Source organism: Erythranthe guttata, chromosome 7 (genome assembly GCF_056151865.1).
Source record: "Erythranthe guttata isolate IM_541 chromosome 7, IM_541, whole genome shotgun sequence".
NCBI classification, from domain to species: Eukaryota; Viridiplantae; Streptophyta; class Magnoliopsida; order Lamiales; family Phrymaceae; genus Erythranthe; species Erythranthe guttata.
Window position 1 is genome coordinate 3,398,764 of NC_142539.1, and position 12,700 is coordinate 3,411,463.

The following is a 12,700-nucleotide window of genomic DNA, read 5'->3' on the forward strand; positions in this document are numbered from 1 at the left end:
TTTCAAATATATAAGGTATGGATATTCAAACATATGATCAGATCTAATAATCTATCGAATACAATAAAAAGGGAAAATACATTCTGGGTTAATGTAAATAAATAAGAATAGGTACCTAGAACCCGTTTGACTAAACTTATTTTAAACAGTTGATAAACTCTTACGTCTGATAAGCTGTTTTAAGAGCTGATAAACTGTTTTAAGAGCTGATAAGCTGTTACGCCTTATTTTTAGAATTATTTCTAAAGTGTTTGGGCAATAAACTTATAAGCTATTTTCACACATTATAAGATTTTAAATAAAAAAAGTTAAGTAGAGATATTTTTCCTAATCCGCTTTTAAAATCTCTTTAGCAGCTTATTTTTTGAATTTTTAAGATCTTTCAAAACAAAATTACCAAACACTTTGGAAGATCTTATAAGCACTTAAATATCTTATAATTTTTTTAATAGCTTATAAGTTTAGCCAAACACCCCCATAGTCTCTACTATTAGAGTAGAGGTCTAGGGTTCAAATCCTGCCCCCTTCCCCTATTTCCCAAATTTGGAAGAGTGATATAAATTTTTCAAAAATAGATAGGGTAAATAGCACATAAACCTATGTGGTTACAAGCTTTTGCAGATGACTCCATCGTGCTCGTAATATCAGCACATAATCCCCTTGCGGTTTTTGGGGTAGCTTTCGCAATTTTTCCGTCAAACTTAACCGCGTGTGTGAAACTTTAATGGGGGTCGTCTGCAAAAAAATAAAATAATACTTTGACGTTTGACACACATGCGGTTAAGTTTGACGGAAAAACTAATTGAAGCTACCCACATCAACCGCAAGGGGGTTATGTGCTGATATTACAAGCACAATGAGGTCATTTACAAAAGCTTGTAACCACATCGGTTAAATATTATTTACCCAATTGAAAAAAAAATTAAATGCTTGCCCACTTAAAATAATAATTGGGCCTGGGCTATTTATTAAAATTGGCCCAAATAAATATCAAAAGGCAGAGTTATTTAAAACCAGACCATAATTTGCTGTTAAACCCTGCTTCTCCGTTTTTCTCTTTCAGGGGCAACAATGGGGTTTGAATCTTCTCAGAAAAAGAAAGCCTATCGGAACTCGAAAAAGAGAGCCCGAGTCGACTCGGAAGAGAAGCTCGAACGGTTTAACTCTCTTCCGTGGAGCTCGTCCCTCCCCCAGAGTAATGGCGGCGACGATGATGATACTGATTATTCTCTCTTCATCGGCTCCAACGAACTTGAAGGAGGTATTTGCCTCAATTAATTCTATTCACTCCATTTATTATTTTATTAAAAAAAAAAAATTGTTTGTATTTTTTGAATGATGTGTAGCTTTATTTTAGTTAATTTAACTGTAATATTTAGTGATTCGGTCTGCGAATTGGATTTCCGGAAGTTCAATTTTTATTTTTATTTTTGTGATGAATTTGTTATGGTTCTTAGTGCTTTTCTTTTTTTCTTCTTTATTTTTTGTCTAAGCGGTTTTTTTTTAATCTCCACATTGAGTTTAATTAAGGGGTAAGTGTGAATTATGATCGATTTCATCGTCCGAATGCAGACTTGATTTTGTTTCGTCGACATTCATTTTCGGTGTAAACGTTTCTCTTTCTGTTGTGTGAACTTTTCTTTGGAATTTTTTGTAATTTGGGTTAAGTTATGCTGATGTTTTCCTCAAGTGCAGGTTTTCTTACCCTTGAAGAGATCGATGAATCAGAGTATGGGTTCGACCTTCCAAAAGTGGACAATGATAGGAAAAAGATAAAAGAACAATTGGAATCAAAGAAAAGTGAGGTAAATGAAGGTGATGCTGCGCAGAGCTCAGATGATGAGTCTGATGGTGAAGAAGCCGATGCTGGTAAGACTGAACAAAGTGAAGAGGAGGATGAGAAGAGGGAAGTGAAACAGAAAAAGAAAAAGAAAAAGAAAAATGAGAAGAAAAAGAAAAAAAATAGTAAGAAGAATGACGAGACAAATAAAACCGAGGAGAATGCAGAGTCAGCTGCTGGTATGTATTATGTTTTAGTTGATATCAGGATTTGAAGAATTATGATTTGTTCTCATTTCATCTCACGAGTAGGAGATATATTGAACAAAGAAGAGTGTTGAAGTAATTGGGAAGTATGTTTCTTAGCTGATATTTTGATTCACCTTCATGTATATTTCAGTTTGACACCGTTTTAACTTGGTTTTCAATTTGTTTTAGTCGGGGGTCTCAACAAGAAAATATTTTTGGTAGTGCACCAGTATGGGGTTTTTAATTAGCGCTAATTAGTTGATATTTGATTTCCTGGTCAAAATTTTACACTTTTCCTCTCCACTATCGAAAAAGTTAGTTGCCAGATGACTACAAATTGTAGTTTAGTATGCATTTCAGACATTTTGTTTGACGTTGATGATTCAAGAATTTTGTTCAATCGTTTCTTTACGATGTTATGTAGTTTGATGAAATTTGATCATTTTGTACACCACTTGGTTTGGAATGTCCATGTCACAGGCTTCTGTCTTTTGAATTTGTAAATTTTTGAACTATTTCAAGTTCAACTGCTTTCTTGTTATTGCTGAAATATGTTTCATTATTATAATGCGTGATTGAAAATATGTTTGATTGTGCATTATAACGATTTCGTTTCATTCATTTACTACTCACTGATAAAAAAGTTTCAATCTATCATCCTGAATTGATATGATCATATTGTTGTGATGAAAGTTTGTTGGACGATCAAATTGGTTAGCTTTGCTTGTATTGTTCTAATACCAGTACGGATCTTGCAGTTTCCTCCCCACAGCATGAAAGTTTGATTCCAGCTGGTGATGAAGGGGAAAACACTAATGTTGAAGAGGAATCAGTTGATGAAGAAGAATATTATGCATGGAATGAACTGAGACTTCATCCTACGATTATGAAATCGATATACAGGCTCAAGTTTAAAGAGCCTACACCCATACAAAAAGCTTGTATTCCTGCTGCAGCCCATCAAGGGAAGGTTGTTATCTCTTCAATGTTTGGCATTTGATTAGATAGTGGCAACTAATGGGATACAATTAACAATTGTTTGTTTGTTTGGTTGGCAGGATGTCATTGGTGCTGCAGAGACAGGCTCGGGTAAAACACTTGCTTTTGGTTTGCCAATTCTGCAGAGGTTTTTGGACGAACGAGAAAAAGTTGAGAGAGTCGTGGCTGAAAAAAGAGAGGCCAGTGAAAGAATTGCTCCACTAGGTGTTCTGCGTGCACTCATTGTTACTCCCACAAGAGAGCTTGCGCTTCAGGTATACATTTCCTCTCTGGTGTGCTAAATAGAATCTTGCAACTTTGCTTCCTTTAACTCTGTCTTATTGCGACTACTTAATCAATCTGTAATTTCCGTTATGATCATAAGGTATATGAACTAATATCTGTTCCTATTTTAAAGGTCACGGATCATCTCAAGGCAGCAGCATTTGGGACCAATATTAAGGTGGTTCCGATTGTTGGTGGGATGTCATCTGAAAAGCAGGAAAGACTTTTGAAAGGAAGGCCAGAAATTGTTGTTGGAACACCGGGGAGACTGTGGGAACTTATGTCAGGTGGAGATATTCACCTTGTGGAGGTAAGGCCAAATGTTTTCCGAGATTGACTGTGTAGAGATGGTTTTCTTCATTGTCATTTCTAGTGCCAATCATTAAATCTGTAACTGTAGGACGTTGAAATAATCGTGTTTTTTTTGTGTGGAAATAATCGTTTTTTAAGTGAATTTTCTTTGCTCCTTCTCCATTTGACTAACGATTATGAACTTCAAATGGCAAAAATCATTTGACCAACTGTGAATTTTGTATGTTGAAATATTTTTTGACTGAAGAAGGTTTAGATATCTAGTCAATATATTGCATATATATATGTATGGTTTTAAACTTCTATTGCTTTTCATTTTCAATATTTTTATGTTCCTTATCTAGCGAAACCTTGGTTACTATTTTGTTTACTGTAGCTGCATTCTCTGTCATTTTTCGTTCTGGATGAGGCCGACCGCATGATCGAGACTGGCCATTTTCGAGAGTTACAGTCCATAATTGACATGCTTCCCATGAACAAGGAATCAGCTGAGAAGCAGCCTCAGAATACACAGAACTGTGTGACTGTTTCAAGCCTCCAGAGAAAGAAAAGACAAACGTTTGTGTTTTCTGCAACACTGGCTTTATCTTCTGATTTCCGTAAGAAGTTAAAGCGTGGATCTGCGAAATCGAAAAAAGAGGAGCTTAATTCAATTGAAACCCTTTCAGAGAGAGCAGGAATGAGAGCAAATACAGCGATAGTAGACCTTACTAATGCTTCAATTTTGACAAACAAGCTTGTCGAATCAGTTATCGAGTATGTCTTTTCCCCTTCAATTTTGACAAACTAGCTTGTCACTTGTACTAACCATGCTTCATAATATTATGTTCATTGTAAAATGCTAGTCCTCCTTTCTTGGCTTATGTTCTCCATTCATATTTTCCTAAGTTAATCGGACCAGATTATAAAGTGATAAGAGTATCTTATACATTTCGCGTTGCAGATGTAGGGAAGAAGAAAAAGATGCATATTTGTATTACATATTAAGTGTTCACGGCCAAGGCCGGACAATTGTCTTCTGTACGTCGATTGCAGCTTTACGTCGCATTTCTTCGTTATTGCGTATCCTTGGTATAAATGTGTGGACCCTGCACTCAGAAATGCAGCAGCGGGCACGCTTAAAGGTTTGTTTACTCAACTTCTTGCCTCGCTAAAATTCTTATCTGCTTATTTGGTTTAATAGAAAAGTCAAACGAAATGTTTCTACAAAGTAAATTTGAGATATTAATATTATTGGAGTATATAGTAACATTTCTACATTCACATTTAGTTATTACAAAAACAACATGTTGGTTTTCTTGCCTGTAACTGTTCTTTAAGAACATTCGTTCTTATGTTGTATTTCAATATAACTATTGTGTGGGATTATAAAACACTTCCACTATGATGCTTAACTTGGGTTTGTTTGTTATTTACAGTCAGTAGACCGTTTCCGTGCGAATGAACATAGCATACTTGTAGCAACAGATGCCGCAGCGCGAGGGCTTGACATATTTGGTGTTCGAACCGTTGTTCATTACCAGCTTCCACTTTCAGCTGATGTAAATTTTCTCCAGCTTTCGTTTTTTTTTTTTTTTTTTGTTTGTTGTTTCTCTTCTGAATACAAGCCAACAATTTTTAAGAAGGATAAATTTATTGTTGTAGGTATATGTTCATAGATGTGGAAGAACTGCTAGAGCGTTGGCTGATGGTTGCAGCATTGCTCTAATCTCACCAAATGACGCGTCAAAATTTGCAGCTCTTTGCAGATCATTTTCAAAGGTAATTTCTCTATTAGATTGAAGTCCTAGTAAGAGAGAATGAGGCCAGTTTTTTTACAAAGTATATTCATAATGGTAAAAGAGTTGCACTCGAACATCTGCATTTTCGATTAAGTACTACACGTTTATTTATTAAATTAAGTTAAACTTTTGGTTGTCCAGGAAAGTTTCCAGCGGTTTCCTGTTGAAATGTCATACATACCAGATATTATGAAGCGATCATCTCTTGCACATCAAATAGACAAAGTCGTGCGCAAGGAATCCCAGGTAACGGAAATTTCGTTTCATGCGAATCTCTTTGAAGGACTTTGCGTGATAATTTATATCTTTTTGGTCTTCCCACGGGGATTGTCTCGATTTTTGAAATTCGGTGACGTTTAGTTCTCTGCGACATGCTTTAAGTTTGACATTTGTTATCGATATGCTGAAAATTTCTTCATTGGCTTGAACTGTAATTCTCCAGGTAAAGGCTGAAAGAACTTGGTTAGAGCGAAATGCTGAATCGGTTGAACTGATTTTGGACGATAGTGATAGTGAAGAGGACAGACTGAAGAAGTACAGGGAAAACAAATCCAAATCTAATCAGTTGAATAAGTTGCAGCAGGTCTGCATTTCCACTTGTGATTGATTTTCTGCCGAATGAACTCTGGGAAATACGGAGAGACGGACTTCATTTGAAATAAATTTCTTATTAATATATTCCTTATCTCAAAATTGCAGGAGCTCAACTCTCTGCTTTCAAAACCGTTACAGCCCAAAACATTTTCGAAGCGCTTTTTGACCGGGGTAAGTTAACGGCTCAGATAAACTGTAAAATGCGGGATAACTGCATGACAAAAATTTCTTGTATATGGCCGTATTTTGTGCAAATATTCCCGTGAAATTTTTGATTAATTTCTTACATATCATATACGGTGAAATCAGCGTTTATGTCGACCTTGTCTAGTTGAATACCTTTTTCGTTTCGATTCGTTGAACTGATTTGAAGCATTTTGCCAGGCTGGCATGTCACCTCTTCTTCAACATCAATTTAAAGAACTAGCAAGGCAGAAAGTCGACCAAGGCCCAAATAAAAAGGGAAGGATGGTCGTCATAGGCCAGGATTGCATGGAACCACTTCAGGCATTAAGGGGTGCTAGTAAGGAGGTAATTTCTACAAAACCGAACCACACACACACACATACATATATATACATATATATATGTATATACACACACACACACACTACTTTATTCTAGCTGGAATCAAGCTTTGGTCCGTGTTCATATCCTCTCAGGAACGCTTGGATCTTAAAGAGATTGCAGAAAAGCACAAGATTTCAGACACCTTGAAAAGGAAGAGAAAAGAAATGAAAAAACGTAATTTCTCAGCACCAGCATATTTAATATTTTAAATTGAAACATTCCATTTTTCTCGAGAAGATCTCTTATATTATTCTGCTGCTTTACCAGGTTCGCATGAGCAAAGGCGAAAGCAAAGAAAGAAGCTAAAACAACGAGACGATTAGTACATCCAGTGATGCTGCTCAATGCTCTACGTGATCAATCTGTTACATGCCGTCACTAACTCAATGGTGATTTTTTTTTAATGTCGTTTCACTTTTACTGTATGCAACAACGAGCCCGTATCTATAGATTGTGTGAATTGTCCTTATTTATTAGAGAACTGACTTTACATAAATTTCCGATTAATTTGATTGAGGAAGTTGCCTTGTATCGAAATTACGTTATAGGACGAATACGTTTGAACGGGTTTTATGGATTTGTTATTAATTATGAATTTCGTAGATGTTGCTTTCAAGTTATTCAATTTCCTTCAATTAATTTACTGGTCTGTTTTAGAAGCAACATATTAAATTTCTCAGAAACTATACACATCAAATAGATTTGTTCTGACATGATCTACATATATTAGTATTTGTTTGTCATAAATTGGTGACAGATAAGATAATTATGAATTGTACTAATTAAGTTAATGGTATAATTAGAATCAAATCAATTGTACAAAGCAGTTGACTAATCGAGGGATTGTGATATGTGCAATCATGTATTTGCTTAAAAGGGATTATCATACACATCTGGAAATCATTTATTACAACAAAACCTCGATAAATTAATAATTTCTCTTAAATAATACTAGATTATTAATATATATATATATATATATATATATATATTATTTTTAAAAATAATGATTATTTCATCATTCTGTTATATTTGAACACGGGATCTTTTTAAAGCGAACAAAAATGGTCACGTAGCTAAAAGCCACACATTAATGCATACTCCCATAGGCTATTCTGCCGTAGAATCTTTCATTTTGATGTTTGCAAATAGCCCCAGCCTTTATGTATTCGTACAAAAGAAGTAGAAGTTGTTCATACAATTTACATAGCTACTTTTTTTGTCAACTTTATAAGATCAAGAGGGGTTATCGTAAAGCTTTTATATTTTAACGGAGTACAAGAATTAATTGACAATGAAATTCTAAAAAAATGTGATAATTGGCAATAAGCTTTCGAAAATCGATAGTGAATTTCTGAATATTGAAAGTGAACTTCGACAGTAAACTTATAACCCTTGACACAACCCCACATTGTTCATTTGACGCGTTTGTACTGTTCACATGAATTTTAACCGATAAACATAGGACTGTTTTTGCTTAAAAAATGACCGAGAGACTTTTATCAAAATAAAAAAATTGGTTATTCATGTAATTACTAATGCAATATATACATCCGAGGAATATAATTATATTCCTCTTTGGAAAATAAAATAAAATAAAATAAATAACCACATGCCTATGATCTTGTGCCCTAAACCTAGCCCACAGCTGCAACAACTAGCATGCATATAAATTTCATTTGCAGCAACAACGCATAGACAACTAGAAAATTATTTTCAAGTACTTCCATAAAAACTTTTAATGATACATTTAGTGATAATTAATTTAATCTATTTGAATTATCATGTTAATAATAGTCTAAAACTACCCATTATATATACTTTTGAATTAGGTCATTAAAAAGATTCATGTGAAACGCTGAATCTTATCGGTACCTTCTTTTATCAAAAGTACTTTCTCTGTTCCTCGTTTTCCATATTTGCACAAATCATCAGAAACTCAATAAATATGTCTTTATTTTAGGAAAATATAAACTCTTAGACCCATCAATGTCTCAACAAATTCACTAGTATAAAAATGTCTTTTTAAAAAACTAAAATAACCTTCATTATTTAATGATGCGATAAAAGAGAGTTAACACTTACGATTTCAAACAGGACAAAAATGCATTTAATTAAAATTCTAAAATTGAATAAATAATAATAATATTAAAGAAAAAAAAATAGTGAATATGAAACAAATGAAGTAACTTATAAATAATAAAAATTATCATCATTTTACCCTTAATTCAAGTGTTAACAACCAAGAGAAAGTCATAGCGGTAATGACTATTTTACCCTTGAATTAACCTTTGTTAAATCATTTCATTTCTACAAATTAAAGAAAAGTCAAATATCACGTCTCTTCTCTCCTTCTATAAATTCGGATCCCCAACAAACCATTTCTTAGATTCTTCTTGGCACTCTCTCTCTTTCTCTCTCTAGGCCAAGCCACCAAGCCGCCAAGCCATGGCTGCAATGAGCTGCTCCCCCGACCAGCTCGCCTCCTTCTTCGGCCCCAACACCACCAACGCCGCCGCCGCCGCCGACTACATCTGCACCCAATTCTCCGCCGTCTCCGACAAGTTCGTCGACACCTCCTTCGCCGTCGACTCCACCTACCTCCTCTTCTCCGCCTACCTCGTCTTCTCCATGCAGCTCGGCTTCGCCATGCTCTGCGCCGGCTCCGTCCGCGCCAAGAACACCATGAACATCATGCTCACCAACGTCCTCGACGCCGCCGCCGGCGGCCTCTTCTACTACCTCTTCGGCTTCGCCTTCGCCTTCGGCGGCCCCTCCAACGGCTTCATCGGCAAGCACTTCTTCGGCCTCAAGGACGTCCCCACGGCGGCCTTCGACTACAGCTACTTCCTCTACCAGTGGGCCTTCGCCATCGCCGCCGCCGGCATCACCAGCGGCTCCATAGCCGAGCGAACCCAGTTCGTCGCCTACTTGATCTACTCTTCTTTCCTCACCGGGTTCGTCTACCCGGTGGTTTCCCACTGGTTCTGGTCCCCCGACGGGTGGGCCAGCGCCACCAACACCGGGAACCTCTTATTCGGATCCGGAGTCATCGACTTTGCCGGGTCGGGCGTGGTCCACATGGTTGGCGGCATTGCGGGCTTGTACGGAGCACTAATCGAAGGCCCGAGAATCGGCCGGTTCGACCATTCGGGCCGGGCCATAACCCTACGCGGCCACAGCGCCTCCCTCGTGGTGCTGGGCACTTTCCTTCTATGGTTCGGGTGGTACGGGTTCAATCCCGGGTCGTTCACCAAGATTCTCAGCCCGTACGTTAGCGGCAGCTACTACGGGCAGTGGTCGGCGGTGGGCCGGACGGCGGTAACCACCACCCTGGCCGGCTGCACCGCCGCGCTTACTACCCTGTTCGGAAAACGGATTCTTTCCGGGCATTGGAATGTGACGGATGTCTGCAACGGGCTTTTAGGCGGCTTCGCCGCCATCACCGCCGGCTGCTCGGTGGTGGAGCCGTGGGCGGCGGTGGTGTGCGGGTTCGTGGCGGCGCTGGTGCTGATCGGGTGCAACAGGGTGGCGGAGAAGGTGAAGTTCGACGACCCACTGGAGGCCGCCCAGCTCCACGGCGGGTGCGGCGCGTGGGGCGTGGTCTTCACGGCGCTGTTCGCGACGGAGAAGTACGTGAACGAGGTGTACCCGGGGAAACCGGGCCGGCCGTACGGGCTTTTCATGGGCGGCGGCGGAAGGCTCCTGGCGGCCCACTTGATCCAGATTCTGGTAATAATCGGGTGGGTCAGCGTTACCATGGGCCCCCTGTTCTTCGGGTTGCATAAGATGAATCTTCTTCGGATCTCCGAAGATGATGAGCTGGCGGGTATGGATATGACCCGGCACGGCGGGTTTGCTTACGTGTACGAGGATGAAGCCCATAAGCATGGTATTCAAATGAGGAGAGTTGAGCCTAACCCAAACACTACTCCTAGTTAAGAAATATTTCTATTTTACTATTTTTATTATTATTATTATTTTTAAATATTATTATTTTGATTAAATATTATTATTATTTTTATGATGAAATTTCTACTATTTGGAATAGTTTGTGTATGATTAGGCTGTTTTGGAATGATAATGTTATTGGTGATTGGTGATTGGTATTTTGATTGGGTGGTTGTGATTGAAGATAATGTGAACTAGTGCATTCATTTCTTTATTTTTTTTTATTTTTTTTTGTCTTTTGACCTAAGTGTGAAAAAAATTCCACAATTTTTGTTGAATAGTCCAAAATTCCATCATATCTTGTTGAATGAAAAGACTTTTTCTTGTGCCATGTTTGGGTAACTTTTGGAGTGGTTTCCGGAGTTATTTCATTTTGTTAGAGCATAATTTGAAAATGAAAGAATTGTTTGTTTATGATTTGAGATTATCCGAAATATGTTGTATCAGTCAAGTTATGTTTAAAAATAAAATACATTGTATGTACACATCAAATTATGTTTAACGATGTAAAATATTTTATAAGAATGAATTTGAAAAATAATAGGATGTTTGGTTATTTTTTAGTAAATATAATTTTTATTGTAGCAGTCAATTTTTTTTTTACTATAGCAATCAAATCATGTCAATGTCAAGAATAGAGAGAAATTTTAAAAATTATTTTAAATTTTGTTTAAAAAAATTTAACAAACACATAATTCATTTTGTAAAAAAAATAAAAATGAAATAAAGATAGAACCAAACATTGTCTTTGATCCTCAATGAATTGAATCCACTAACACACCGCAAATGAGGTATATTAACACTATTTATTTACAAACAAAACACACGTGTCTAATTGGTCTAACGATGATGTTAGACCATTTCTTGTACTATATTTTAATATATATATTTACCCATTTGCTATAATGGCAGTTCAATGCATTGAGATGTGGAATTTAACTGCATAATTTTATTTCGGATTACAGTTGAGATTTGTATTTTTAAATATATATATTTTTATTTATTTATTTATTAAATTAATAAATCATAAACACCCTTAAGAGAGAGATGTTGATAGAGACAAAGTCTCAACAAGAAATAATTAATGGGATCTTGGAGTATCTCCCAATGTCACGGGGCAAAAAATATTTATTTATTTATATTATTTATTTATATTATTGGGTAAATTACAAACACTCCCTGAGGTATGGTCAATTTACAAAAAACCCCTCTTGTTTGGATAATTATATCTACCCCTCAACTATGATTTTTTTCTTACACCTCCACCCTTATGGTGTCAAATTCACCATAATCATCTAGATTCTGTGAAATGTGCTCTAGTTTGTACTCGTTTTGTGTAAAAATACAGTTTCTGATGCACCACAATCTGATATATACAAGCCAAAATATACATATTATGATCATCTTGCTTCAAAACGTAGAGTTCCAGTAAGATAAAACAGGTACAAAAGTAATAATATTATATATAATCTCGAAGATTCCACTAAATTTGATGAGTTGAGGGGGTGGTTGTAATTATCCAAACAAGAGGGGGGTGTTTCGTAATTTGACCATACCTTAGGGATGGTCGTAATTTACCCTATATTAATTAATTAATTTAATTGAGAAGATCCAAAAGGGAAAGAATCTAATGGCACTAAAAGAATGGAGAAATATGGTTAAGTAGCATTGATGAGAGTGCAATACCCTTATCATCGTCTCCCACATGACAAACCTCTTTGGTTTTTGTGTGGCTCTCCATATAACTATTATTTACATATGGAGTAATTTAATGATTTAGTACTACTACATTAATTTTTATTATTTAATCATACTTTAAGTTTTAATTTGTTTACTCAAATGTAAATTTCTTTTTTGGGTGTTAGATGAATAGATGAAGTGAAGTTGCTTTAGGGCACTATTCGACAAAATAAGGCTACACTTGTTAAAAACATATGTTAATATGGGTAGATCAATAACATATACTACTATAACAAAGGAATACATATATTATATAAATTGCAACCACAATAAAATTTAAGGTAAATTACGGTCATCCCCAGAGGTAATGTTAAATTACGAAAAAAGAGATTCTGTTTGGATGATTGGAACCACCCATCAACTATAAATTTTCTTACACGTACACCCTTATGGTGTTAAATTAGACAACATCTTCTAAATTCCGTGGTACGTTCTCTAGTTTGTACTCGTTTGTGCAAAAA

At 36.4% G+C, this 12,700-nt stretch overlaps 2 protein-coding genes across 2 annotated transcripts; both read left to right on the top strand.

Annotated features, from left to right (window-relative positions):
- The first annotated feature begins 976 nt into the window (after positions 1-976).
- LOC105950253 (P-loop containing nucleoside triphosphate hydrolases superfamily protein) lies at positions 977-7,150 on the top strand. Its single transcript, XM_012973608.2, has 15 exons — positions 977-1,261; positions 1,696-2,019; positions 2,787-2,998; positions 3,087-3,281; positions 3,425-3,601; positions 3,980-4,359; positions 4,547-4,727; positions 5,022-5,144; positions 5,248-5,364; positions 5,526-5,630; positions 5,827-5,967; positions 6,084-6,149; positions 6,363-6,509; positions 6,641-6,722; positions 6,816-7,150. Exons 1-15 carry the CDS (start codon positions 1,072-1,074, stop codon positions 6,869-6,871), a joined length of 2,496 nt encoding a protein of 831 aa, XP_012829062.2. The 5' UTR covers positions 977-1,071; the 3' UTR covers positions 6,872-7,150.
- Positions 7,151-8,772: 1,622 nt separating this feature from the next.
- On the top strand, positions 8,773-10,653 carry AMT1;1 (ammonium transporter 1;1). Its single transcript, XM_012973617.2, has one exon. The coding sequence runs from the start codon at positions 8,997-8,999 to the stop codon at positions 10,488-10,490; it is 1,494 nt and encodes a 497-aa protein (XP_012829071.2). The 5' UTR covers positions 8,773-8,996; the 3' UTR covers positions 10,491-10,653.
- Positions 10,654-12,700: the final 2,047 nt, after the last annotated feature.